This window comes from Colossoma macropomum, unplaced genomic scaffold, assembly GCF_904425465.1.
Source record: "Colossoma macropomum unplaced genomic scaffold, Colossoma_macropomum, whole genome shotgun sequence".
Classification (NCBI taxonomy): Eukaryota; Metazoa; Chordata; class Actinopteri; order Characiformes; family Serrasalmidae; genus Colossoma; species Colossoma macropomum.
The window spans coordinates 5,499,941-5,527,166 of record NW_023494802.1 but is presented as its reverse complement, the minus strand read 5'-3'; the positions used below and the strand labels follow the sequence as shown (position 1 = coordinate 5,527,166).

Here is a 27,226-nt window from a genome sequence, read left to right as displayed (position 1 = left end):
ACTGCAGCCTGGCTTTAAGAAGCTCTACCCTTATTTACCATCCTGTTCAGACAGCAAAGCAGTCAAATCAAACATGTGAGGACTGTCTTTCCATTTTCTCAAACGAATTGCGCCATCTCGTGGGGGCGAGGTGTGTGACACGTTTCTGTTTTAATGAAAGTGGAATTTCACCAAATTTTCAAAATTCAAAGTTATTCAGAGTAGTTTGGTGTGAAATGGTTCATTGTAGAGGAACCTGTAGATATCCTTAACACAGATAAAGCCTTTTTTTACTATCATAAACAATGAGTGAACCTACATTAATCCTCTGAGATTTTATATGGAATGTTGATAAAGGTATAACAGAGGTGAATGTGATAAAATGTGATACTTTACCTTACAATGGCCTGTGAAATATGTTTTGGACCAAAACCTTACAACAAAACTATTGTACAACAATGTATTGGACATCAGACAGTGAATTCATGATTATTTCACAGAATAATTTGCTTTGTGGAAGCTTTTTGGAGGCACTGTGATACTATTATTACAGGTGTGAAAAACTCTCTTTGAACAGAGCATTTCACATTAAACCAAGGTTCCCAATCCCAGTCCTGGTGACCCAACACTATGCACATTTTTGAGACATGCTTTGTCTCATCGAGCTCACCTGAATGGACTCACTAACTGATTAAAAAGTGCCTCACTGGCTGGGTCCGGTGTGTAGAGTAGAGTAACCACAAAATGTGCAGAGCAAAGGGTCGTCAGGACTAGGATTGGAAACCCTTGAATTAGACCACTCTGAATTGTTTTAACTTATGCAAAGATTTTGAAAAAATCTTCTTTAACCACATTCCATGTTTCCATATTTACACTTGCACATAAATAAGCAACTATGAATGACGAGTGGAGCATTAATTACACATTTTGCAATATTTATTCAGTCATTTCACAGACAGAATCTGAAAGATCTTACATATTCTCAGGAGCTACATACATGTCATAAGCTAGAGGAAAAAGTGTCAATATGATCCGCAAACCTGTCAACACTGAATAGATATGCATGGCATGTGACTACTTACAATCTACTTTTGCAAGGAGAGGTTACTTTAATTTCTACAGCTTTCCGTGTTTATTTGTATAGTCTCTACTGACTTATCAGGAACACAAATTATATTACTCATTAATTTGCAAATAGATACATTCAAGCTGTTAAAATGTACTAAACGGTATAGTACAATGGTCTGACAATTGCTAACAATAAGCAAAATGCCTTAATGATCAGTTAAATTATTAATACGTGTAGATCTAAGTATTACACCACACATTTCTGGTGTAAACGCAAATAAAATCAAATAAATTACTGGCTGTGTTTGCAACCTCCCCAGAAGCCTTGCACTGAATCCAGTGACCATTCTGACCCGCTGATGCCTAATCTGGTACAGCCGGTTTAAAACTTGATGTTAATAATGATTAGTATTTGCTATAGCCACAGAAGATTTAGGTCACTGCTTTAGACTTAGAAAACAATAGAAGTGTTCTTGCTGTACAGACAAAGCAGACCAAATGATCTGAACTTTTGGGCTAAGCCTGCACAGTGAGAACACAGTCGTAGACGTAACGTCCCGTTATGGCACGAGGGAGCTCAAGTAAATCTAACACAACATTCCTGATGCACCACTGAGGTAAATGTATGACAGCTTGAAATGAACATTTTTCTCCTCAGGACCGCATGAAGGTTCAAAAGAATATGAAGCGAGTGTTCCTTTCCTATATACACACATTTTGGCCTGCACAAACGCTCTGGTTTCAATGTCCATGGAAGCAAGCTGGTAAATATGGACCACGCAAATGCAGGGATCCGTGGAGGTGCTGAGGCAGACGTAGGCACTACTTCAGGTTGAAGAAGCCAGAGGATTTGGCTTGAGGAGCCATCAGCATACTGGCTTGGTTCTTATGCGTGATATGAATCTGTGGAAGAGAAACATGAGTCATCACAGCAGGTCTCAAGAAGCAGTTCTGCATCCCACACTGTCCACCTCTTCTCCTCAGGAATGAGAAATGACGTGGTCTATTATCATGAAGATTAAAACTAGATATGCAAGTCTTGGCACCAGCCTGGTACGTCACAGGCAGTTCCACTGCCCACATACTGCTTGGAAAAGGTAACAAAATTATGTAACAGTCTTACAGTGATGGTTCGGCCAAAAGATCGAATTTACAAATGTTCCCCTTACCAAAAAAGTAGTTGGACAGACAAGACTGTTTCCTCTTTAGCAAGGAGCTACAAGGCTAACGTAGCTAACAGATAATGGAAGCTTACAACTGACAGGTGGCCTATACACATGAAGCGTGGTTTATTTGTCAGATTTATTTATACGACAAATTAATTTGAGCATGTGTATGTATAACTTTTCCTTGACAGTGAACAAACTTAAATATGGCATTTTATCTGCTATTACTTTGGAAGGGCAAGTACATCTATTTTTAAAAATTTCTGCATGATTCACTCATTACGATGTAAACACACACACACACACAAACACACAAACACACACACACACACACACATCTTCTAAGCCGCTTATCCTTCTGGGTCGCGGGGGGAGCTGGAGCCCTATCCCAGCAGTCATTGGGTGGAAGGCAGGATACGCCCTGGACAGGTCATCAGTTCATCGCAGGGCACGATGTAAACAAAGCCATTTAAAGTGGTTTGATGTGAAATGCTCAGTCCTACAGAAAGCACCAGAATTGTTCACAGTGATGGTCATAGGAACCAGACAACTGAGGAGTTTACTGCCTCTAAAGGCTCCCTCACAGAAAGCTATTACATGAAATGGTTACTGATAAGTGAGATACTGTTTAATGATAGATTTTAGCCCAAATCATGTTTCAAAATCCCTTCATGTTGGAGAGGTACATGCAGGGTGTTGTTAGGCAAAACATTTTTTAAGAATTTTTTCTTTCAGATTCATCACTATTTTATCAACATTAATGTGTAGGTTCACTGGTGTTTTGGGATACTAAATAAAATGTTTATATTTGTGTTGTACACATTATGAAACCTGGTTCCTATCACCACCACTGTAAAGAAATCTGAACTGGTAAATTTCTCTATAATGAACCATTTCACATCAAACCTCTTTGACTGAAATCTTTGCTGGAATTCCCCTAAAATAAAACATGAAATATAAATTGCGGCATAACTATTGCATAGGCCACGTTTTATTATTTTATTATTTTTTCCAACATGTTAAATTCAGCAAATAAACAGTAATTGTACATTGAATGTGCAAAAGTGTGCTCCCTCTAGAGGATGTGTTAGCTTAGTTCACTTAGAAAATCAACAGAACGTGTCATTTGACCAGGGGGCACCCAAACTTTTGCATACCACTGTATATGTGAAGGCTGTCAAAGTTCCAGCTGCTAAATGAGAAAGTTGCTTACCAAATATCAACGTTTGCCTGTTTGTAAGGAGTAAGGGATGTCACTTGAAAACATTCTGCCTGTTTGCATATTTTTGTCACAATGCAAATGAATTGAAATAAAAAAGAGTGTCACGTTAATTTGATGCATTGTATTGTTTTGATGCAAAAAAACACGCCCGAATATTTGGCATTTTTGTATGATTTATTTGCATTGCCTTTGGTGTGCAATGGCCTTTAGAGTTGTGCACAATATTTCACCATACATTTGCCCAAAACAGAGCTGAACTGTTTCGTAATCTTTAGTACTGTTTAGTAATTTTGTCAAATTTCAAATTTAACAGTATGTCATACAGAGTCAGAAACCACATTAGCAGGCCTTTTAGACATCACTTGATAACTTGACACTTTTAGATAAGTTTACTAAGTGTGTGACGATTTGAGCACTCTATTTCTGCTGTTTAATCTGCTCTTCTCTTTTAATCACATGATTTCTCAGTGCTGCTGTTACCTGATATGTAAATAACATGAATCCCATTTTGTCATTACTCTTATTCAACACATGAACAATAAGCACTTACTGATCAGAACTGTGATCTGACTGAGCTTGTGTGCTCACTTGTAAAAAATCACAGTGCATCCACCAATAAAGGAAGCCTAGCACATCTTTTATACAGTGAAGAAAACACAGCAGCACACAGAAAGCTCTGGTTCTACACAGTGATACATTTAAAGGGTCATCGCAAACTTCTCTGACTGGATCACCGGCAAGACGTGTGGTTCGTTCGGGTTAAATTAACACTTTATCCTCTAGGTTAATGCATAATGCCTCAAAAGTAACATTTAGGAAGCATTTAAGGTTACATTTGTAGTTGTCACAGTGATAATGCACACTTACTGTACATGGTGGCTGCATCCATGGCTCTCCATCAATCTGCATGGGCAAGGCCTTCTTCGTCCTATAACAGAGTTTTAAGTTTGTAAATTGTAGTGCATTAAAGAAAGGATAATGGTGGGTCCTGAAAACTATAGAATTAACCGTACGTTGCGTGGTGGTGGTTTATTAAATGACTGTTATGGAAGTACAGAATGTGAAAGTCTGCTGTCCATGACAAAGACAAGTGCTGCATAATGTGAATATCTCTCTTTACAAAGTGTGAACGAATTACCATTGACTGTATGTGAATGAGGGAGCGGAGGCAAATAAAGGCACAGGGAGTAAACAAGCCTGACATGCCACAGCATGTCCTAACAACAGAGATATGGAACCCTGCAGTCCATCTCAATCTCAACTCATTATCTACTGTTCCTGTAAACATTAGATATAAAACTTGCAAAACAAAGCGGCGGTTTCAAGGACAGGGATTATGCCTAGACATGGACTATGTTTTCCTTTAAATGGATAATCTCCATTCAAAATCACGTGTGGTTCATAACTAGGCTTAATCCTTGTCTGGGAAATCAGCCCTTAATGTCTTGACCAAAGTAAGCATACACTAAGTCTACAGCTACAGCTAAGGCTACAGCTGCATTGCATTTACTTCATTTGAATGTGTACATCATTTCCACATTAATTAAATACATTACATCAAAACAGTTATTGCCAAAAGTACATAAACTGAAAGACCAACTTGTGTTGATATAGTTCATACATGTGGAAACGACACATTTGAATCAGAAGGATTTAAAGTTACACTTAAATGTAAGTTTTGGGGGATTTGGAGACCTCTCTGGTGAAAATGTGTAATTGTGAACGAATCCAATAATTGCAAGCGTTATGAGTGTTTAATGAGAACTCAGTCAAAACTTGGTGAAGGACGTGTCTTCCGAGGACGTAAGTGAATTATCTACTATTGTCATCACATTTTCATTGGTATGATGTTTTTTTTGCATTTGAGACCTAAACATTAAGTCAGACCTTCTTTCTGAGCCTGTACGGGTGACATTAATACATAAAGACATGAGATGTGGTCTAAAAACTCCAGCCAAATCCGAGCTGACACCTCCGACTTTACAGGGCGACTCACAGCAGCGCATGCAGACCATATTTTAGCATGTCTCAGTAATGCTACTTCTTTCCATTTTAACAACAAAACCTTCCATAGCGCAGCTTCAATGCATCATTTTTCAGTGCAAAGACCTTTATTACCACAGAAATATACACTAAATCCAATATGCGAATAATGCACAGCCGTAAAGGACGCAGAATGGCTGGCTCTGTATGCGTATCATACTGAGTAGCTGTTGTCCTGTGCCTGCCATGGCTGCTACATTCACATGACTCACCTGATGGTGATCTGTGAGGTTTTGGCCAGTCGGACAGCACTCTTGAGACCGGTGTAGATCTGACCCATCTCGATGGCTCCTTCCAGCCCCACCACCTCCAGACGCTTATCACTCAGATCTGAAGTAATGAAATGATCACACAAACACAACGTGACTCACCACAAATATTCAGCTACAACACTGTTTATACCAGAGGTAATAAATCAGGTTTGTTTTTTTTAATATAATATTTCTAAAACATTCTACATATACAGTCATGTGCAGAAGTTTGGGCACCCCTGGTCAAACAACATGTTCTGCTGATGTTCTAAGTGAAAGTAAGAAGGAAAAAAAAAACCCCATAAAATTCAGCTTACGCAAAAGTTATCTATTTTATAGATATTTTTTCCAACATATTAAACTGCACAAAAATGGAGCCCTGTGCACTAACATGCAGAGAGATTATGTGTTCTCTGGAGAGGATGTGTTAACTTTGTTTTCAGTTAGAAAATAAACACAGTATGTAATTTGACTGCAGGTGTTCAAACATTTGCATAGAACTGTATAATTTTGGAGAAGCACCACTGGAATCAGCAGATTTTTGCTCCAAAAATGCAATCAGCAATTATAAATTTGATTTTAGCTGATCTGTGTTGCAATTTTACGCTGTAAATAAAATGAGGCAGGTAAGTGCACTTGTATGCACTTATATGAATGCTGCTGCTACCTGGACTAAAATGTCGTAGTATAATGATGGATGACTCACTGAGCTAGGTAGCCAGATGCCTCTTACTTTTCATGTTGAATTTACATTATTTTGACAGACACCTGTCTTTTATTTAAGAATGTGAAATCCTCTTTTAAGTGCAAATAATGTTTATACTTGCAGCTTTAGCTAACAGAAAGTACGGGAAATGTGCTTGTGTGTTAATGTGTTCATTTGTCCCACACAGTTGGGCTTTGAGTTGAAAAAAAGGCTACTGAAAATCATACATCAGCTTGACTACAGAAATTAGAATTAGTCATAAAAATGAATCATTTGTGTCTTCCTATTTTTTATATTTTTATAAATGTACAGAATAAAAAAAATAGATTTTTGGTTCTTTAAAGTCTTTAAAAAACTTTAAAACAATCACTTCTGACACACAAAAAAAACTCTTCAACTTATATCATATCACACATAACATAATATTATATATTTCTGGAAAAGTACTTTTTATATAACTGTTTCAAAACTTTTCAGCATGTTATAAAATAAATTGAGACAAATCGAACCTGAAACTGAAAGCATCACTTATTTAAGTGCCTCAAATGTTAGCATGTACAATATCTGGGGGGGATAAAACGGTAAGAAACAGTACAAACCTACCTTGAGGGCTGACTTTTAAGACTTCAGGATCTACTATGACCTCAGGCAGTTCCTGGTTAACTCGGTCACTCTTTTTGGCTTCACCCCACAGGTTAGAGCCGCCGTGCATGCTGGGAATGTTGAGAACAGCGATGCCCTCCAGTGAGAGGTTACTGAGGTCCAGCTGTATACCACAGCACTGGATAAGAGAGAACAAGGCAGACAATACCACAAACACATTACTGCTCAATGCTCTCTTTTTCAGTAAATGCTTCTATGTTTTATGAAGTTCCCCATCTTCTTTGAGAATCATCTACTCTGCAGGGAATAAGGATGGAGATTAATAGTTTTGTACTGTGAGCAGTTTAACATTTAGGAGTATTTAAAAGCAAATATCTCACCTCGATGGTGAGGCACTCCTTGAGTTTTTTGCAGGATGCTGAAATTGTCTCAGAGGTGGCAAACTCGAAGTACCACAGCTTGTTCTTCATTCTGAACCCAGCAGGGACATTTAAATGTGAAGAGAAGCCATTAACACATGCTGAGACGTAACACATTGTGCAGTTGACGCTGTAATAGTATTCAGTATTTACATGTATGCTGCTGAGCCCAGTGGGCAAGACTTAAAATCAGTTAATCCTAACAACTGCTATGATTCATAGGCATTAATGACTGTTATCAGAAAGACAACAGCCCAGGGTGTAAATACTATTCTGGTAAAACACAACATTAGCAGAGCTTAAATGAACCCATTAATAAAGTGCAGTTACAAATCTTGTCCAACCTTATTTGTGAATTGTGTGAATAAATAAGTAATGCATGAATAATTATTATTATATACAAAAATACCTCCTGTTGCATAATACATCAATCACAGTGGTGTAAAGGGAAATAGACATTAATTGTATAAAGCAAAGCCCTGTAAATATTATCATGAATAAAATATCATTCTATCAAATTTCCTTTGAGTATAAATAGATCTCAGGCCCTGTTCACATCTAGTATTAATTTACATCTTGAGTGATTCAATCATAATCTGATCGCTTGAACCACCTGGTGGTCAGGGACGAATATAACACATAACATAATAAACAGTAGGTCTGAGCGATTTGGAGAAAATATCTAATTCCTAATATTGCGACTGCAATTTAAATCGCGATTGTTTTCCATATATTATATTATATTATATTATATGATTAGGTTCAGGCTTTTTTTTTTTACCAAGAACACCAGAATATCCTATTTTTCTGGCTTGAGGCCTGACCCCTGAAAGTAATGTGTCAGACTGTCAGTAAGTTTTGGTTTGTGATGTCACAAAACATGAAGGTTTGGTTCCCTCTGATTGATCTAACTTATCTACAGTTCACAAGCTTGGTGTTATTAGGTTGAGTTTCCCTACTTAAAATTTAGGACAACATCACAACCACTTTCAACAGACGTTAGCTTTCACAGGAAACACTTTGAGCCACGTCATTTTACAAGAACAACAAAAATTATGACTACTGACTGGTGCTATAACACATTTAGAGGGCAGCGGTGACTAATGTGTGTTTATGTGAGCTTGAACTGTGTGTCATCTGTTGAGAGCTACTGAGTATCGTCAGAAAGCAAGCAAAAAAGCTTATCAGCCAATTTGGTCATTTTAAGCTGGGACTTTAATACAAATGAACTGTTTTTCAAAAAACATAATTTGTTAATCACACTTATTAATATGCCAACTAATTGTCAGCAAAACAAATTATGATCACGACAGGCCTTGCATTAGTAGTCCATGTGATCTAAACACTGTGACACAAACAACGACTCATTGGACATTTTTGTCTGACATCATGTGCAGCAAGAAACTGACATAATAAATTAGCACAATATTCTGTCTCCAGTCACGAAATCCAATCATAAGCAGACACATTGGAGACACATGAAAATGCCAGGCAAACACCCATACACTTCTTTGCCCACATGATCGGATGTACCAAGTGTGAACAGGGCCTCAGTTGATACGTTGTCCTGCCAGTGCTTTAAATCAGTTGCCCACCTGCTGTTGAATTTCTGTGGATGTTTTTCTCTCATGGTATGAAACCTGTGAGCGATTGAAGCATCCTGCGGAAGAGAAGTGGACAGTGAGATTTGATCAGTTACACTTATTCAATGTGCATAGTAGGATACAAACACTGAGCTCTCCTTCGTATTGAACCCATAATCTTATACTGCTCAGCAATCCCTGACGGTAACCTCTCTAACCGCCTGACTATCTACTGGGAATTAAACTTGGGTCTCAGCTGTATGGCTCAGGATGAGTCTCTCAGGGGAGAGTGTGAAACAACATGTCTGGAAAATAATAAAGCTATTCAGAATCTAGCTCCAGCTGTTCTGACTCTACAGCAATGTAGGAGGCTCATGCTAATTGTCTAAACATACTAAATTTGTTCATTATTATTATTATTATTTTTATTATTATACCCCATAAAGTCAATTCCAAATTATAGGTAATGTTTCTCTGATTATCCTGTCTTCTTATACACATCAATGCATAAAACATCAGCGCTGATGGAATAAAACTTCATATCTCCATTTTTGACGTTTTAAATTTTTTCCATGTGATTTGAAAATTCCAGCTGCCACTTACGCTGCATCAAAATTTAATGATGAACATAGAAAAGTTACTTCTTTGAAGATACAAGATTTTGTATATTATTATTATTATTTTTATTATTACTGATATTATTATTATATATTAAAATATATGTTCACTTAATATAAATACTGTGCTGTATATGTAGCCAACTGATAAATATGTCTTTAGGATTAAAAAGGCACTATTCAATAAACATGTTTCTAACTTTTGTCAACTTTTGTCTGTTTATGCTTATTTTTAGGATTTAAAAGAGCTGCTGCTTGAATCAAATAAAAATCATTGTTTGTTTTGAAACTGCAGTGAATTCTCATTAGATTGGCACAAACTACCACAGAGACTTGTTAAAGAAAATTGAGGTGAACCTAATTTTCAAATAGCACTTGGCTGTTATTTGTTTACTATTTACTGCGACAGCCTAAAATACTTTTTAATATATGCTTCTGGTATGGGCCATTAGTCGCCTTTGTTAGGTGCACTGAAACGACGTTTCAATCTCTGAATACTAATCATACTAATACTCATTACCTCTTACTGTTTAATTTTCAAATGACCTGTTCTGATTAAATAATGAAAACGCCTATTTCTACTAGACTGAACTAAAATATAAATGCAGCACTTTTGGTTTTGCTCTATTTTGCAACAGGGTTTTTTCCTAGAAATGTGTCACACTGCTACAGACAAACGGTGGTCACACCAAATATTAAGGTGGGAATTTTGTTCTGTACATCAGGCCTCTTACAACATGTAAGAACATTCTTACAACATTGTGTACAAATCTACGTGAGTGATTTCAGCGGAGCATGTTTTTACGGTTCTCTCACCACTCCAATGGAGAAGTAGTTGTTGATGATCTCGTAAGGCACAGGGTCTCCTCTTTCCTGGCTGTCCTCCAGAACCACCTGCACACTCCAGCGGTCCATCAGCACTGGGGTACTGAACTCAATTTCCTTCAGGATGCGGCTCAGGTCCATGCCATCATAGCCTGCAGACAGAAAAACAATGAGAAACCCTGTCATGGTAGACATGCTGCATACATGCAAACAACTTTTTAAATTAAACAATTTTCAAAGTAAACATTTTTACTCAGGGTGAATATTATGGCCAACAAAAGTGCACATAGGAACAACTTGCACAGATAACTAACAACTACTTTCATTTATTCTATATGCTATATTAAGACAGTATACTAGACCCATGCATTGCACATTTTAGACCAGCTAATTATTAAGGTCTCCAGAAGTTAAACTTTAAACGCAGATAAACTCTAGAATCAGGGCTGTATTAACCCCCAAAATGCTAAAATCTTAAATACTTAAGCCATATTTAGCTCATAAGTCTGCTTTATGCCATGTTAAAGCCACATTACAGATTTCTGAATGTGGCATTTCAGGGACTTGACTGTCTGAAACACTGAACTGTACCTATTTAGAAGTTTTGCTGAAATTAATCCTCAGCAAAAAAAGACACAGTTTAAACCAGCCTGTTTTTCCAACCTCTTTCTTTGACTGTTAATCCCATTTTAATTTGACTGCCTGTAGAAACACAGAAGCCTTAGAGTTGTTCTCACCTCCTCCCCATCGCAGACACCGTGCTAGGTCGTTTCCTGTGCCAAGAGGAAGAACAGCCACTGGGGGGCGTACTGGCAGGTTGGCCTTATCTATAGAGGCCAAAGAGAGCACATATAAAGACAAAAGACAGCAATTATCAATACAGTTACCTAAAAATGAATGCATACTTAAGGTTGTTAAGTGCAGATTTTTGCATATTTAGGGCTGTTAGAGATGATTACAGTCATTTGCAGGCAAGTAAGTGAAGAGTGAAACAGTAACAATGTGCTCCTTAGTCCACTACGTGAACAAAAGGAGCACTAAATGTAAGCCTTTAATAAAGGCTATTTATGTTCCTTATCCAAAGGAGTCTAAGCACCCACTTATTGATCTATATTACTGTAACCCCTTCTCTTTTTGTGTTCATTATTCAGTAAGGCTTACAAGAGCTAATGTGACCTGTAAAATACTTTTTCCAATAAGATGTAATAGAGGTAAAGCAGAGAGTCAGCAATGTATTTACAACTGCACGTCAAACTATACAGAGACTGAAGCAGCGCGCCATCTAGCGGCCAAGTCCGGAAAACGAGATTTTGCGATAGCAAGTCTTGAAACACTTTATTTAAGATGCATATTACGCCCAAAAGGGTATACGGGAATCATTCACAAAGAGACAACTAACAACTGCTACTAAATGATTATAATGCCGTATTTAAGACCTGTGTTACCCAAGCATTGTCCATTTTAGTGTTTTTTTCTGACTTACAACATTAACTTTGTTTTATATCATGTTAAAGTCACAAATATGTTAAGTAATCAACACTGAATTCTAACCTATGGCATCAAGTATCCAGCCCACAGTTCCGTCTCCACCACAAACCAATATTCTGTAGTTCTGAAGGTCCCTGAAGAAGCACAACCTGCAGAGAAAGGAAAGACAGATTTTTTTATTCCCCAATATGTTTAATTACCAACCAAAATTTTGTTGAAACGTCTTAAAATGCAAAATTAAAACTAGTATTATTTCAAAACAACTTTCCTCACGCTGTGTAACCGGTGTAAGTCAGCAAAAGGCTTTTCAGTTTTATTTAAATCCCAAATGCTTTTCTTTTGATAGTTTCTTTTCTTTTTATTTTTCCTCTGTTGACAGTTTACAAAGAAATTCAGTTTGATTTGTGAATGTTGAGCTTTAGCGTATCTTACTGTTATTCTGTTATTGTATAAATGGTCATTCGCATTTAAAAAGTCAGTAAAAGGTTTTCCGCTATTTATCGATGAGCAATAGTAAAAAAATAGAGTGAGTGAAAAGATTGAGAGTTGTTATAATGGCGGCTCAGCACAGTCCGTTTTAGTTAGTTTCGTGTAAAACTGAGTTTCTAACAACTAAAACTGCAGGACATCAGATCTTTATTAATTATAAATGAGCTACGAATTTAAAACCGCGTATTTCCACTATTCTGCGTAAAAGGCCCTGCGGCCATCTGATACTTGTCAAAATAAAAGTCCTGAACACCTTTCTGCGCGCATGAGCCCAGGCGAATTCAAACTTCTGCGACACTCGTGTAACACAGAAACATGTCGTCCATTTGCACGCTATTATAATTTTAGTGTGGATTTTTTCAACTGTACACCACAGCAAACATACTAAACGAATTTATAGAAATACTCCAGTGTTTTCCAAGCTAATCTCTAATTGCCGCGTACTGTAGCTACGTCGTTTAGGCCTAACTTACCACGAAAGAACAACTGCCTTGAAACGTGCGACAGATAAAGATTTGTACGGAAAGCCGTTTTAGCTTTTAATCTACATTTTTGATACAGAAGTTCAGTTTGAACCAGTAAAAATGTTATAAGCACTGGTTAAAACGTTAACTGTGACATAAGAAACGTCAATTTTCAACGTTTACTACTAGCTTTAGCATGTGAGAATTCAGGCCTTTCCAGCTTATTTTAATAGAACGAAGTTTTTGGTACTGTGAGTTACATTTTGCCATATAGCAGTTAAATTAAAAGAGATACAATTTTTAATGTTAATGTTAAAATGCTTTTTATTACATGTTCAAATTGATTTCTTACTGATAAAAATAGAAGTTACATGTAAAATGTAGTTTTTGCAAGTAAACAATTCAATTTTTAACTAAAAGAAATAAATTTGAACTTTACATTTTGACTCATGTCAACTTAATCTGAAATGATCAAATAAAAACAGTACCTTACATTAAAATAAGCAGGGGAAGGCCCCGAGATAGCGTGAGCTAAAGTACTGGAGTTCCCCTATAAAAACTTACATACTTGGACGCAGTTATTTCACGTTTGAACCCCCTGTACATTATGCGATCTTAAAAAGTGTCCAACACAAAGTCCTCCTATTTATTTCAGTGTTCTCAACTGCGTAAAATGAGTCATCATCCTATCCATAAATAAAGCAGCTGTGATGGAATGAATGGCTACTTTGTTAAACGGAATCTACAAAACTTCGAATAACCTTATCATGCACTCGTCTTTAAGGGTTCGCTGTTAACATGTTCTTAGAACAAGACATCATTACAGAATACATTAAAGTGCATCAAGTTTTAAAGGGGAATTCCATTAATTTTTACAAAATTTCTGCATGAATAAATGGTTAAGATGTAAACAAGTAGGTTGATGAGAATTGATGCATTGTAGAGAAACTTACAGACCCTGATTTCTTTAAAGTGGTGGCGACAGGAACCAGGGGTCGCAATGTCTATAACACAATAGCAGCCATTTTATTTACTATCCAAAACAACCAGTGAACCTACACTTTTTTGAAATATGTTTTTATATATATATATGTAATTTTGATGATGGTAAAGTAGCGGTCAATCTGAAAAAAGAAGTTTTCTTTAGGAGCTATTTTGCCTTTCTCTGCATGTAGCCCTACACCATAAATGGAATAAAGAAAAATATACTACATACTATTAACTGTTAAATGTAGTAACTTCCTGTGAGGGAGCTTTCAGAGGCATTAAATGATGTCTGGTTCCTATCACCACCACTGTGAACAATTCCAACCAGCCATATTTCTCTATTTCCCATCAAATGGGTTTGTTTACATTATAACGTGTAAATCATGAAGAAATTTCCCCTTTACGAAGCGCTTGGACAAACTAAAAAGTAGAAAAAAACCCAAGACAAGCATGCAAGATGACAAAGTAAACTTTAATCAAAAATATGTAACATTAGAATTACTGCATTAGTTTCATAGCCTATAAACAAGAAAGGAAGGCAATTTTTCCCTAAATAGGCTTGTTTTAACGGTTGTTGTAGAGTGTTCTTGTGTATTACAGGTGGTTCTAATGGATCCACTTAAACTTCATCACGTTTCTTCAGCATAATAGCAATGGTGTCCAGGGAATCCAACATCCTCTGATGGAAATAACTACGCTGGTAGTTCATGGCGTCAATAACTCTGTTCAATCCCTCCACAGCACTTAATAACTGGGTAGAGCTGGCGAGCATTGCACTGCACGCGGCATTCATTTGTTTCATCTCTGCTGAGATCGCAGCTACTACAGCAGATGGACTTGGTACGTCCTCAATCTCGCTGTTATGTGGAGACTGTGGAGAATCAACATTTGGACTCTCGTCGGTGCAAGAAGAATTCAGAGCATCAAGCGCTGGACTGGTTTGACAATTCAGCTGGGGTGGATTCTGTTCTGGTAGACTCTCCAGATCTGTGCTTGAATACAACGGTGTGGCAGAAATGTGGTGGGCTATATCTGTAAGACAAGAGGTCCAGATGATTTTGCATAAACTTAGGATTTTGTGCCAAAACTTTGTTGGTGGACCTCCAAAACGTATTGTTTAGCCAGAAATGTATAGTGGCCCCCAAAAAGTATTTGGACATGTTAACCTTTGGTAAATTTCAATGAAGTTCTTTAGCTTACTTCATAAAATTACTTCAAAATTGCTTAACAAAATGTATTTTTGTTTAGAGAAAAATACTTATTGCAAACATCAAAGTCTGGGACTGTTTTACTTACAGTGGTGCTGGTGAGCTTATATTCAGAGATGCAAACCTGAAGACGTCTGCAAGAAACTGCTCAAATGACATTAACAGATCTTTCAGAAAGATAATGATCTGAAATGCAGCAGACCTTTTAAGAGGTCTTGGAATGGTCTGTTTAAAATAAAGGCCACTTGGTTTGCCATTTGTTTCCCATCACAATGACCCTAACACATGTTGGCACAAGTATGGCACAAATACTTTTTGGGACCCACAGTACGTACAATGCCAGACTTTTTCCAATTTAAGCATTTACTTCTGAACTACACTGCAATCGCTACCTGATTTTTCTCTTTTTAGTATCTAATTTTCTTTTTCATTTGTAATTGTATTATGTTATGTTGCTGTCAGCATCTGTCCTGCTTTGTGATTAGTCACAGCTCTAACTTTTGAGGTTCATCATTTTATTTCAGACCAAAAGTGCACCAAAAAGAGTAAGAGAAAGTGATTATTTCAGGATGTCATTATCACAAGATAAGTAATTTTTTTGACATACTAAGTAATTTTTAAACATAATGTATATTCTGAAAAAAACCAGTTATTGTTTTGTTATAGTAAGTTAATATTTTAAGGAAAAAAGTTACACTACATCAAATTTGCAACATACTGCTGCCAGAAACAGTACACTGTAAAAACAAATGGTGGTTTTGACTTAGAAAAGTTAGTGTTTGATCGGCCTTAAAATTTTACATTGAAATTAGTTTAAGTGAATGAACGGAACAAGAATCTGTGTTTAACTTTTTTAAGTTAAAAAAAGGCATTTTTTTCTCCACTACTGGTAGAAATGGTCCAATGCAGGTCTATCATTTCTTAAGTAGTTTTTGAGCAGGCGCTTAAGTACTTCTGCTCAAGTTGTTTATTGGAAAAGTACTTTATAGTTATGTGTATAGTATAGGTTTAGGCTACTTTACCCAGATCTCGTCATCCTAATAAAACCATGGTTATGTTATACAGTGTTCTATAGAGCTGGGCAATATGACAGTACATATCATGATAAATTACATCACAATATGCTTTTCTGAGTATATTGTGAATATCATCGAAACTTAAAAACTACTTACCAACTGCATGTTTGATTACAAAAAGAGCATAATTAGTCCTGTTTAATTTGATTTAGTGCAGCACAGTATGTAAAATGGTGAATACAAATAACCAAATTAATAGTTTTTGATAGTTTTTAAAATGTGGGCTGACTTATAAATATTGTGACATATCGTGTATCGTAAAAAACGTTTTTGAGTATCGTGATATGACAAAGACAGTCTGCCATATCGCCCACCTCTACTGCCCTGTAACTAGTTTGTTAGGCTCGAAGTGAGCAAAGGCTAGTGTACAATGTAAGTGAATGTATTTACCCTCCAGTTTGATCATAGGAACGCAGGGCATCAGCTGTCCGTTCAATTTACTGTCCGTCAGAAATGGATCTGGCTGAAGCTGAAGCTGAAGCTCTTTCGGTTCCTCCGGTTCCTCTTTGACAAAGTTGACAAATTCAGTGTTGCACGAACCTCTTTCTTCGTCTGAAGAACAGCTTTCACCCGATGTCCGCATCGTCATCTGATGATAAAGCCTCTCAAGGTCTCGTCCTCGCTGCCTTTTCACGTCGTACCACCTCTTCTTCACCTCGTTGAGGGTCCTCCTCGACTTGGCCACCGAGTTCACTTTTCTCAGAATCCGGCGCCACGCGTTATTCCTCACTCTGTTGGGAAGCAGCCGGTTGAGTTTGCTCTGCGCTCTCAGCGTTTCTTCCACTAAAACGCCGAGCTCTCTGTCGCTAAACCTCACCTTTCGTGTTCTAAACCTCATGTTAGACTCCATTGGGCGCGTCTGCGGGCCCCGTTGATCTACAAGCTCTAGAAAACAATGGTATGTCCACACCTCCCCCTCAACCCCCACAACCTCGCTAGGGGGGGTAAACGCGCAGAAAAATGCGCGCGCTGCGCTGCGGCTCTCCGTTGGCGCAATTGACTTCGCTTAGTTTTAGTTGAGTTCTATAAACTCTGTAAACACTAACCACGCTGGAGGAGCCCTTACCCTGGTCCCGGTCCACCACTGGATAGGTTATAAACCTGCCGAGGGTTTAACAGGTACTGGAATTTGCGAAGAACTCTGCAAAAAACAAGGAGAGCGCTCTGAGATTCATTGAAAACATGCGCAATTTCTCGTCTTCATAATAAAAGTCTTCGAGTTCGTTCACTCTTAGCTAACAACATAACACAGGTGTTACGCGATTAAAGCGTTTTTTTTAAAATGTAAATATATATGTAAAATAATATATATATTAAATATTTAACAATATTTATGTATTTTTTGGTCCTCATTCTTTTTTTTCTTTTTTCTTTTTTTTACTTTTTTAAAGTTGCCCTTTATTTTGTTTCAAAATTTCATGATGAACGAACATAAATGCCCCAAAAGTACTTGGAAAAATAATTTCTCCTTTAACTACCATTATAAGTTAAGAATGTTTTTCCTGTAAAGTTAACCTTTTTAGAGGTATGAGATTGTGCTATCGTTCTGACAGCATAGGTATACATATATACATATGTGAAGGCTTAATTACAAATATTGTGATTAATTCTGCTTTTATTATTTTATTAGAAAAATAAAAAAATGTTTTAGGATATACATATTTTGGAATAAAGCTCTTAGTGAATTTTTAGTGAAATAATAGATAACAGTAGTAACTAAGTCCTTCGCAAACATTAACCACAGACTTAATCATAGACTAATGCAGAACTGGTGCAAGTCGTTACTCTTGTGAAATGAGAGGTGGGGCACAATAACGCCAAGTGTCTGGGTGGAAAAGCGTAGATGAGAATGTGGTTGGAGCTTTGTTTGCCAAGAGTTAACAGCTTAGAAAAGTCAGACAGCATTAATGTTAACAATATTTGCTATTTTTTTACATGCTTTACATCACTTTTTTCTAAGCTAAAATAAGGTGTCTTCAGAAATATGTCATCTTGTTCATGTTGCAGTCGGGTGGATGCATGCTGGTGTCCTGCCATCTACTTTTTTATTTTGGAAAGAAATAAAATCCTCTGCTCTTTTCTCTTGTACTTTCTTCATACCTATTTGAAGTGTTTTTTGCTGGTTGTTTCACACATCATCTTGGCAAATCCTGTGGACAGTTTGCAGCTTGATCTGTCACAGGTTTTTCCTGGAGTTCTCAATTAGTTTGACTCACAATTATTTTCACACTGCACAGTTCACTCCAGATTTCTCACTGTGTCAGATTCCATTCTGCACAGCAAAATTCAGACTGCAATTCTTAATGATTATCTCAAAATGCCCCTCAAGTTGTCCTGTTGTTTATTCTAGATAACGTTCAACCAGTATGCTAACACTGATAAGCCCCATGTCTCATTTGTGTGTAGAATAGATAGTTGACACAATTTAATTGGGAAAGCAGTTTACTGCTTAGTCTAAAGGCTGATTTACTGGTTAATCTAAAGTATGTGCTTAAAATTATGTGGTTTAAGAAGGATTCATCCAAAGTGACCTCACCTCTCACCCTGTTTCCCTCCACTTTTAGGGTTCACAAATACCAGGAGAGGATGAGTTTCAAGAATAGGGTTTATCTGCGTAAAGACAACAAGGACTTTTATATTGTACACTTAACTGAACAGCACTGACTTTACCTTACATCATTTCCACATTACATAAAACATGTGACATCAACACAATTCTTATCAAAGATAAGTGAACTGAAACTGAAAATGATATATATTTTCATGTGGAAATGAAGTACAGTTGTATGCAAAAGTTTGGCCGCTCCTGGTCAAATGACATTTGGTAATTTTCTGTGAAACGCATCCTCTACAGAGAACACACTTCTGCACATTTTTATGTACAATTACTGTTTATTTGCCGAGTTTAATATACTGTGTAAAAAAAACCTAAATATTTGATTCAAGTACATCCAATTTAAAAATAGCTTCCTCTGTACTATGTAGAGTATTCATGTAGTCTCTTTTCAGATCATCAAATAACTGTATTCCATGGTTAAAACACTTTGACAACTTCGGAATATAGAACATGGAATTTTCCTTACTTTTTTGAAATAAAAAAGTTTGATGTAAACAGTGCAAAAGCTTCAAAACTCCCTAGTCCTTACAGTCCATATAGGAGGCTAAGATCTGTCTTTGGAGTTACTCACTGGATTTTTGTTTTACTTTTCACATACATTTCTTCATTACTAAATAAATAAACAAGCCAAAAAGCTCAGGAATGTTTCTCCCAGCGGTTGTAACACAGCAGATGCAGAGTCAGTGTAATTACTGTAAGTCCAGAGACTCTGACTTACCTGCAGTACCTGCCCATCAGGTGTAGTGTTGTGGTCAGTGTCGTCTGTCACACCTGAGCAACCGTTCTTAACACAGTTTGGCCTCTCCTGAAAAACAGGAAAAGAAGAGCACAGGATTGCGTGAACGAGAAGGACAACGATGAGTGACATGATAATGTTTACTTCATCAAATGAAACATTTCTTGATAAGAAGCACAATAATATTCATAAAACAGAGTGATTCAATAAGGTTGCCATAATCTTATGCAATAATACAATGAATAATAATATAATGCCATAAGCAGCTACTAATTACTTATGTAAATGAATAATAATATAATGCTATAAAGAGCTATAATCTTATTCAATAGTTCAACTATTTTTTATTATTAACCATTATTAATCTAAAGGGTTTATATGTGGATTATAGCTCAAATTATAATTTCATAGTAGTTACTAATTAATTCATAGTAGTTACTTAATACTTCATATTTCATGCCTAATAGTTCATAGTAGTTACTTAATAGTTCATAGAAGTTACTGAATAATTTGTAGTACTTATTGAATCATTTATAGTTACTGAATAATTCATAGTAAAAACTGAATAATTTATAGTAGTTACTTGATAATTCATAGTTACTTAATAATTCATAGTAGAAACTGAATAATTTATAGTAGTTACTGATTAATTCATAGTATTTACTGAATAATTTAGAGTAGTTACTGATTAATTCATAGTATTTACTGAATAATTTAGAGTAGTTACTGAATAATTTATAGTAGTTACTGATTAATTAATAGTAGTTACTGAATATTTAGAGTAGTTACTGAATAATTTATAGTAGTTACTGATTAATTCATAGTATTTACTGAATAATTTAGAGTAGTTACTGAATAATTTATAGTATTTACTGAATAATTTAGAGTAGTTACTGAATAATTTGTAGTAGTTACTGATTAATTCATAGTATTTACTGAATAATTTAGAGTAGTTACTGAATAATTTATAGTAGTTACTGATTAATTCATAGTATTTACTGAATAATTTAGAGTAGTTACTGAATAATTTAGAGTAGTTACTGAATAATTTATAGTAGTTACTGATTAATTCATAGTATTTACTTAATTCATTGTAGTTACTGATTAAGTCTTGAGGTTAATAGCTGAATAATATGTCTGTGGTTCAAAGGGTTACTGATGGAATCTGTTTTCCTTTCTGCAGCCACAGGCAAAACTTTATTTATGCAACAGCCAATTTAATAATAAACAAAATGATTCAGTTTTATATTACGGAGTGTCTTATAATAAAACCATGTGTAATAGCTGTCTGCAGCACTCAGTTCATAAGGGGATGCTGAGAGTTCTGAAAATGGAAAATGCTCCTGGGAGTGCCTTGAAACACGCTACCTTGATGACAGGGTAAATGGCCCACGGTGGTAAAATATGGTCTCTCAAGGGACCACAGTTACACTCTGAAGGCTCCTGGTTCACACACTCATCATGACGCTGTACAGAGGAACCAAAAATAATCAGCTGTCTTAAAACTGCACATCAGCATCAAGAACTTCAGCTCTTACAATAAAGAGGCAACAAAAAAGAGTTCACAGTCTTACTTAACCATCCTTACGGTTACTGATTTTGGTATTATATATTGCATTAATTAGTCTATATAGACGTTGTTGCGAGCAATAATGGATAATTTCTATTTACATTTTGAGTTTAACTGAGTTCAACAATGACAGCCCTTTTTGTTTTACTTTGGTTTGATCTGATGCTTCACATGGGGAGAGGGCAACAGGGGGACAGGGGATTAAATTGACCATTAGCAAAACTATGATTGACAAGCCTGCAGCCAATCACAGTAACATCTGATCATTCCTTCCTCTGTCAGCAGAAGGAAGAACTCATTAAAACAAACCTGCAATAAAACTATGGTGGCAGTAAATTAGTCCATATTATTAGGCTGGAAAGGCGTCACTGAGGAAAATATTATGGCTGAATCATGCTGTCCTGATCATCTGGAGGGTGGAGCTGTTTTTATGTCATTCCTGAAGCTGAACGTGGTTTGGATCTCTCAGTTACAAAGGATAGTGTTTGAAATCTTCCCCTATGAAATGGGACAACCCTCAAATAAAAAAGGAACATGACTTCATTAACAGGCTACTAGAGGTGTTCTGTAGGCTGCAGTGACAGCAGAGGAGGATAAAGTTCTGCAACGTCGCTGGGCTTTAGTTACATTTAGGGCACCATTTGCCTTCAAATAGGGGGATGAGACATTTATTATTGCCCACCCCCTAATTCTTTGGTGATATGAAGCTAAAGTCAGCTAGCTTTTTGTTCAAATTCGTAAATGTAACTGCTGCACCATTTAAAGCGGAACAGGAAAATTTAGCTAGCTAGCTACCCAGACATCAGCAAACTACTAGCGTTTTTTTTTTTTTATTCTTGTTATGAAGAAAAGGATCATAATACACTGAAATGACACTAAACCAATATAACACAACGGTTATCGTAAGTTTCTAACAAAGAAAATACTCACATGTGTGGGTTTCTTTGGCTGCTTGTGCAGCCATCTTGCTGGTTTTTCTTTTTTTCTCATAACACTCTGTTTGGAGTATGCCTCTAAAAAACCTCCATTTTGAGGGCCGTGTAGCCCCAACACTTCGCCCTACCCCTCTATCTCAACAAAAATTGGGACCCCCTGCCCTTAGGCATTAATGAGGGATTGGGCCTTATACTGGCTGTAACCTAAGCTAATCTTTATCTTTATCTGAGTTACTGTATTTGCTACAAATCACTTTAATTTGATGTCTAACCATAAAGAATGTTACAGGATGTTACTTCTGCATTTTAAGATCAATTAGCTAATTAGTTAGCATTTCTTAGCTTAGCTGCTGTCCTGATAAATCAGTCAGATTAAACGGGACTGTACAGATTAAAAAATATAAAGATAAATGTTAAAGCTCTCCTACACATACCAGTTTTGGTACTGTTTAATTAAAGTTTACTGAAATACTTTGCATAATAGACGATGAGGTCTTCTTCAGGATTTACCATTCCTCTGACCAGCTCTGTGTTAGCTTTAGCATTAGATCATCTGATAGCGCAGCTTCTGTTGCTAAGACCTCCTTCTTATTAGACATGAAAATCTAACGTTGCACTTGTACTTGTTAGTTGTGTTAGGGACGCTGCCAGACATCCTGAGCTGAAAGTCTGATGGACATCATAGTTTGATGGCAACTATAAGGGAATTGGGACTTTCTTAGAATCTTGCAAATGGTCAATTTACATGCTCTATTTTCTGTTTTTTTTTGTACTGTAAAACTGTAATACCCCATATATTTAAAAAAAAACACAATTACAAAAAGGCAACAAAAAGAGTCTCACCATAGTATGGCACCAAACACAGCGCTTGCCTGTGAGGCCATGTAAACTCTTAATCTTCTTCTGACACCTGTCGCACTTCCCAGAGTCACAGTTCCCGCTCACCCAGTCATGAGCCGAAATCTGGACAAACAGATCACACATGACTGTACACTTTAGTAAAAGGTTACACACCCACAGAAGTGGCAGAAAGAGTGAAGAATGAAGTATGCTATCACTTTATAAAGGAATATTCCTGCTAGGAAAAAAGTAGTTCAAAGAAACAGTCAGCCAAAAAATAAATCTACAGTTTTTCTCCCTTAACCCCTTTATATGGTCAGGGCCTACCAGCAGGCCTAAAGTTTTATCACACACTTTTATAACCTAAGAATTGCTTAGCCAGTTTGCATTAAAGTCTTTGTTACTGAATAATAAGCCTTAATATGTACTAAACCTGGGATTTTAAGTGGTTAGCCCAAATGTAGTCAGTCAACCAAGACAGGTTTTTAGTGTCTCAAGTTTGCTTCTTTTAAACTTGTACTAGAGGCTAATGTAGCTAACATATAATGAAAGTTTATAGCTGCCAAATTAGCAGCAAGGTGGTACAGGAATAATTTGGTGAAAAATCTAATTCACACACTTATTTTTCACTTAATCCAGAAGAGTCAATCAGCCAAGACATGTTTGGTGTCCAAATCTTGCTTCTCTAGCTTTTACACAGGAGCTATGAGGCTAATATTGCTAACAAATACTAGAATTCCAGTCTTCTGAATCTTTTCTATTAATACATCCCTGAAATTTCTCTCAAACCACATTCAGATCTTCATTAAGGTCTTGCAGACTTGTTTATGTGGTTTCTAACCCTGTATGACATGCTGTTATCTATAAAAATAGACAAAAGCACATCTACAAATACAGCAGTAGTAGCTTAAAGCACGTCTCTACTTTTAGATATCAGTTTGAAGTGGTTTGAGGCAAGGGTGTGGTGACTTAGGCATGTAATTTTCATGATGCAAACTAGTGGGACAAATACTTTCATCACATGTTAGCACAGGCGCCAACTACTGGGAGGCATAGGGTCATTCACACTCCCAAAACTAAAGACAGAGGGGCAACACCTCCTCAAACCTAGTGTAAAGCTCAAGAAAAGCCGTGGTAGTGAAACTGCATAGAACAGTCAAAAAACAGTATTTAACTGTAGGGATTTTAAGCTGCAGGATCACTATGGCAACCAGAAAATAATGTGCTGTTTTCCACATGTGCATGTTTCACTCACAAGATTTTTCCCCATCATGCAGGGTTGCCAGATTTGCAGAGTTTATATAGTTGTGGAGTTGCTTTCTAAAGGCACTGCGGCCATGAAAAAAGGTTCGCAAATTAATCATTATGTGAGTGTATATTGATCCTTGTGTTGAATAAGTGGCAACCCAAAGACACACAGGCATTTAACATTAACACACAGGGCAGTGGCAGAAGAGTGCAGTTGACGCTGACCATTCTGAACCTACTGAAGGACAAACGTGCATGTGATATCACAAAATGCAAGACACGCGGATGTGTGTTACAGCTCGCATTCATTGGTCATTCATACATACAGCAATTTTTCTGCTGAGCAAAGCAGTAAGAAAGTTCTAAAGATGTCCTTTTACCAAAAGGATAAACAGACAAATCAATGGCTTTGCTCAGTGTACCTTTGTTTACCCTCGATGTGTGGTTTGTTGATAGTTTTCAGCCTGGTGGACCAAGTGGAAAATTGGTGTTCAGCACAAAATATTAACTGGTATTTTGTTTAATAACAGTCCTGAATGAGAGAATCTGTGTTTTTAAAGGTTTTCTTTGGTTTTCTGTTCCATTTTCATAGATTTTTTTAGCTTATTTCTCTGTGTTTTGTTGTGTGTTGCGCAAGGCACCTTGAAAATTCAACTCTTTGTCTATTTTGTAAATACTGCATGCTTCACTGCGAGTCTGGGAGGCTCTGCTGCTCTGCTCGCACTCTCTATGTGAAAGCTCTGACATATTTACACGAGCACTGAAATGAAAAGCGAGATGTTTCATGTCATTCCCTCCTCGCGGAAGTAGTCTTTTCATTTAAACACATTTTCACATAACAAACATATACATTAACACTATGGACAGATCACATACCATTTTCCTGGGATGACAGCAGTGCAAAGCAAACACATTAACTACTTTATCACAAAAGTGAATGATAACAAAAACCATATAAATTATTATTCACTTAATGTATTAAATAAATGTATGCACCCATGGTTCCTGCTCTAACATCAACATCCTCCCCCTAAATTAAACATCTGTCATCAGGTTAGGATGTAAATTAAAAATTCTTGTTTTTTTGGCCCCTCAATGTTTACCCCAAGTTAGCGTCCATGTATGTTAGCTACATCAGCCATGTAGCTCCAGTGGGAAACTGAAGGCCAGAGTACACAGACAGAACAAACACGAACAAACACACATTCTAATGTTTGCAGTTGTCCTTATAATGTTCAGAAAAAGAAACAGAGTAATGAAAATGAACTAGACTGAATGGGAAGGGAACATTTTAGAGTCTTTCAACAATCAAACATTGGTATGGAACACCTACTAAATGTTTGTGTTTGTTCATGTTTCTTTACATTTGTCCCATTAGTGTACTCTGGCCTTAAACAAGTAAACTTCAGACACCAAACATGTCTTAGCTGATCAACTACAAGTGTGTTACACTTTCAGAAATAAAAGTATGACCCTGTCACTGGGGCAATAACCCTCTTGTCACTGGGGAGGTACGCTCAAGGGTTCATCTCAGTACCTTTAGTCAGAAAAAATAATTGTACCATAATCCATTGAAATTATATCATGTAAGTTGTACTGACTCCACACACCCCGTCTCGTCTCCAGGCTTTTTATTTTATTGCCCTTTTTTAAAACATCAGGTTCTGAAAAAGGTACAAATACATTGGAAAAAATTATTTAAGGTACACAATTGCACCTTAAAACCACTGTTGTTCCTATTAGGGTACATTTTCATTGTTTGTACCTTGATAAATAAAAAATGTACCTGCACAGTACCTTTATTTCTAACAGTGTAGGGAGTAAAACCGTGAAAATCTGATTTTTCACCAATCTATTTCTCTGATTTCTAGGATCCTCACAAAGCTCTGCTCCTGAGCTACAGTGCCCATGTGCTTGAACGTGTCTGGAATGATTTCGAGGTTAGAGTAATCTTACCCCTATGTCTTTCTTGGACTTGACATATGTGCGACTGCATGGAGCTGGATTCCTATTGGCGCAGCGCCCGTGGACCGTGTACTTGCAGCCTGCAGAGGGAGAGAGAGGCGATTATGGAGTAGAAGGCGTTCGGGAACAAGCCGTAATGCTGAGGGGTCAGGGCGAGGGACACTTACAGGTGCAGCACAGGCCCTGCTTGCGCAGTCCCAGGAGCATGTTCTGACACACATTACAGTAGACAGGTTTGTTAAAATGCTTCATCCTCCACAGATGCTGTCCATCCTTCTGAGTCATCTGAGAGGGGAGAACAGAAAGCACTTACAGAGGTTGCAAAGGTCAACCACTCATTTCTGCAGCTTATGTGGACCAAAAAAAGTGATGCACTGAACATACTTGATCCAAATGCATTCATTTTCACATACATAAAATATATTACATCTATACAATTTCACGTCCTTCATCAGCTTCATTTGTGTCAAACGTTTTCCTTACTTTAGGCAATAATTGTTTTGATATATGTTTTTCATGTGGACATGATGTGCATATTTGAATTGAGTAAATTCATGCCATCACTACTTTTTAAGCTGTGCACTGATTCATACTGCTGTAGATGTTGAGATTGGTGCACAAATCAGGCCTAATATAGTACTAGGTTCGTCACAATTATTACATAATCACCCAAAAGTAAAAAAGAAAGAAATCATATTTTTAGACCAAACCAGCAAAAGTTCTAACTTCTGACTGGTGCTATACCACCTATAGAGGGCAGTAGTGAGTTCTGTTTGTTTACTTGAGCTTGTTTTGTGTCAAATAACACAACAATTAACTAGTTTCTCATTCATTTATTCAACAAAGTTTGTTGGCAAACATATATGAACCTGTAGAATCATTAGTTCCGTATACAATTAGGGATAATGAGGGTCTGGAGGATTAACCAAGCGTATGTGTGACGATGATGGCTCTCTACTAACTTGCTTCTCACTCTCCACACCTTCTTTCCACCTTCTTTCCAATTCATGAGCAGTGTGATATCAGAGGGGTTTTAAGGAAGGGACCTGATGGGTACTTGGGTTGCTGCGATGTAATTTAATTTTGAAACTGAAAGTTTAATAATAAACTTTGGGCAGGAC

The 27,226-nt window shown here is 36.9% G+C and overlaps 2 protein-coding genes across 2 annotated transcripts in view; both read right to left on the bottom strand.

Moving 5' to 3' along the window:
- Positions 1 to 897: 897 nt before the first annotated feature.
- Positions 898 to 27,226, bottom strand: part of dgkaa (diacylglycerol kinase, alpha a) — a 68,153-nt gene continuing 41,824 nt past the window's right edge. Inside the window, exons 9-24 of the mRNA XM_036590647.1 lie at positions 26,273 to 26,390; positions 26,097 to 26,185; positions 22,896 to 23,015; positions 20,916 to 21,014; positions 19,530 to 19,616; positions 18,731 to 18,804; positions 17,261 to 17,335; positions 12,034 to 12,119; positions 11,220 to 11,309; positions 10,474 to 10,634; positions 9,053 to 9,117; positions 7,419 to 7,509; positions 7,039 to 7,216; positions 5,691 to 5,808; positions 4,303 to 4,363; positions 898 to 1,950 (exon numbers count right to left, since the gene is read on the bottom strand). Coding sequence (XP_036446540.1) covers positions 1,870 to 1,950; positions 4,303 to 4,363; positions 5,691 to 5,808; positions 7,039 to 7,216; positions 7,419 to 7,509; positions 9,053 to 9,117; positions 10,474 to 10,634; positions 11,220 to 11,309; positions 12,034 to 12,119; positions 17,261 to 17,335; positions 18,731 to 18,804; positions 19,530 to 19,616; positions 20,916 to 21,014; positions 22,896 to 23,015; positions 26,097 to 26,185; positions 26,273 to 26,390 — 1,593 coding nt within the window. The 3' untranslated portion in view covers positions 898 to 1,869. The remainder of the gene's footprint in view (positions 1,951 to 4,302; positions 4,364 to 5,690; positions 5,809 to 7,038; positions 7,217 to 7,418; positions 7,510 to 9,052; positions 9,118 to 10,473; positions 10,635 to 11,219; positions 11,310 to 12,033; positions 12,120 to 17,260; positions 17,336 to 18,730; positions 18,805 to 19,529; positions 19,617 to 20,915; positions 21,015 to 22,895; positions 23,016 to 26,096; positions 26,186 to 26,272; positions 26,391 to 27,226) is intronic.
- Positions 14,034 to 17,246, bottom strand: LOC118821947 (nuclear apoptosis-inducing factor 1-like). Its single transcript, XM_036590649.1, has 2 exons — positions 16,585 to 17,246; positions 14,034 to 14,942 (listed from the first exon to the last, which is right to left on the bottom strand). Exons 1-2 carry the CDS (start codon positions 17,042 to 17,044, stop codon positions 14,530 to 14,532), a joined length of 873 nt encoding a protein of 290 aa, XP_036446542.1. The 5' UTR covers positions 17,045 to 17,246; the 3' UTR covers positions 14,034 to 14,529.

What these genes read in the sequence shown, in the direction of transcription:
- LOC118821947 (XM_036590649.1), bottom strand. Translation starts at nt 17,044, where the DNA reads ATGGAGTCTAACATGAGGTTTAGAACACGAAAGGTGAGGTTTAGCGAC. An exon ending in TCCTATGATCAAACTGGAGG is followed by an intron (nt 14,943 to 16,584) that starts GTAAATACATTC and finishes CTTGTCTTACAG; the next exon opens with ATATAGCCCACCACATTTCT.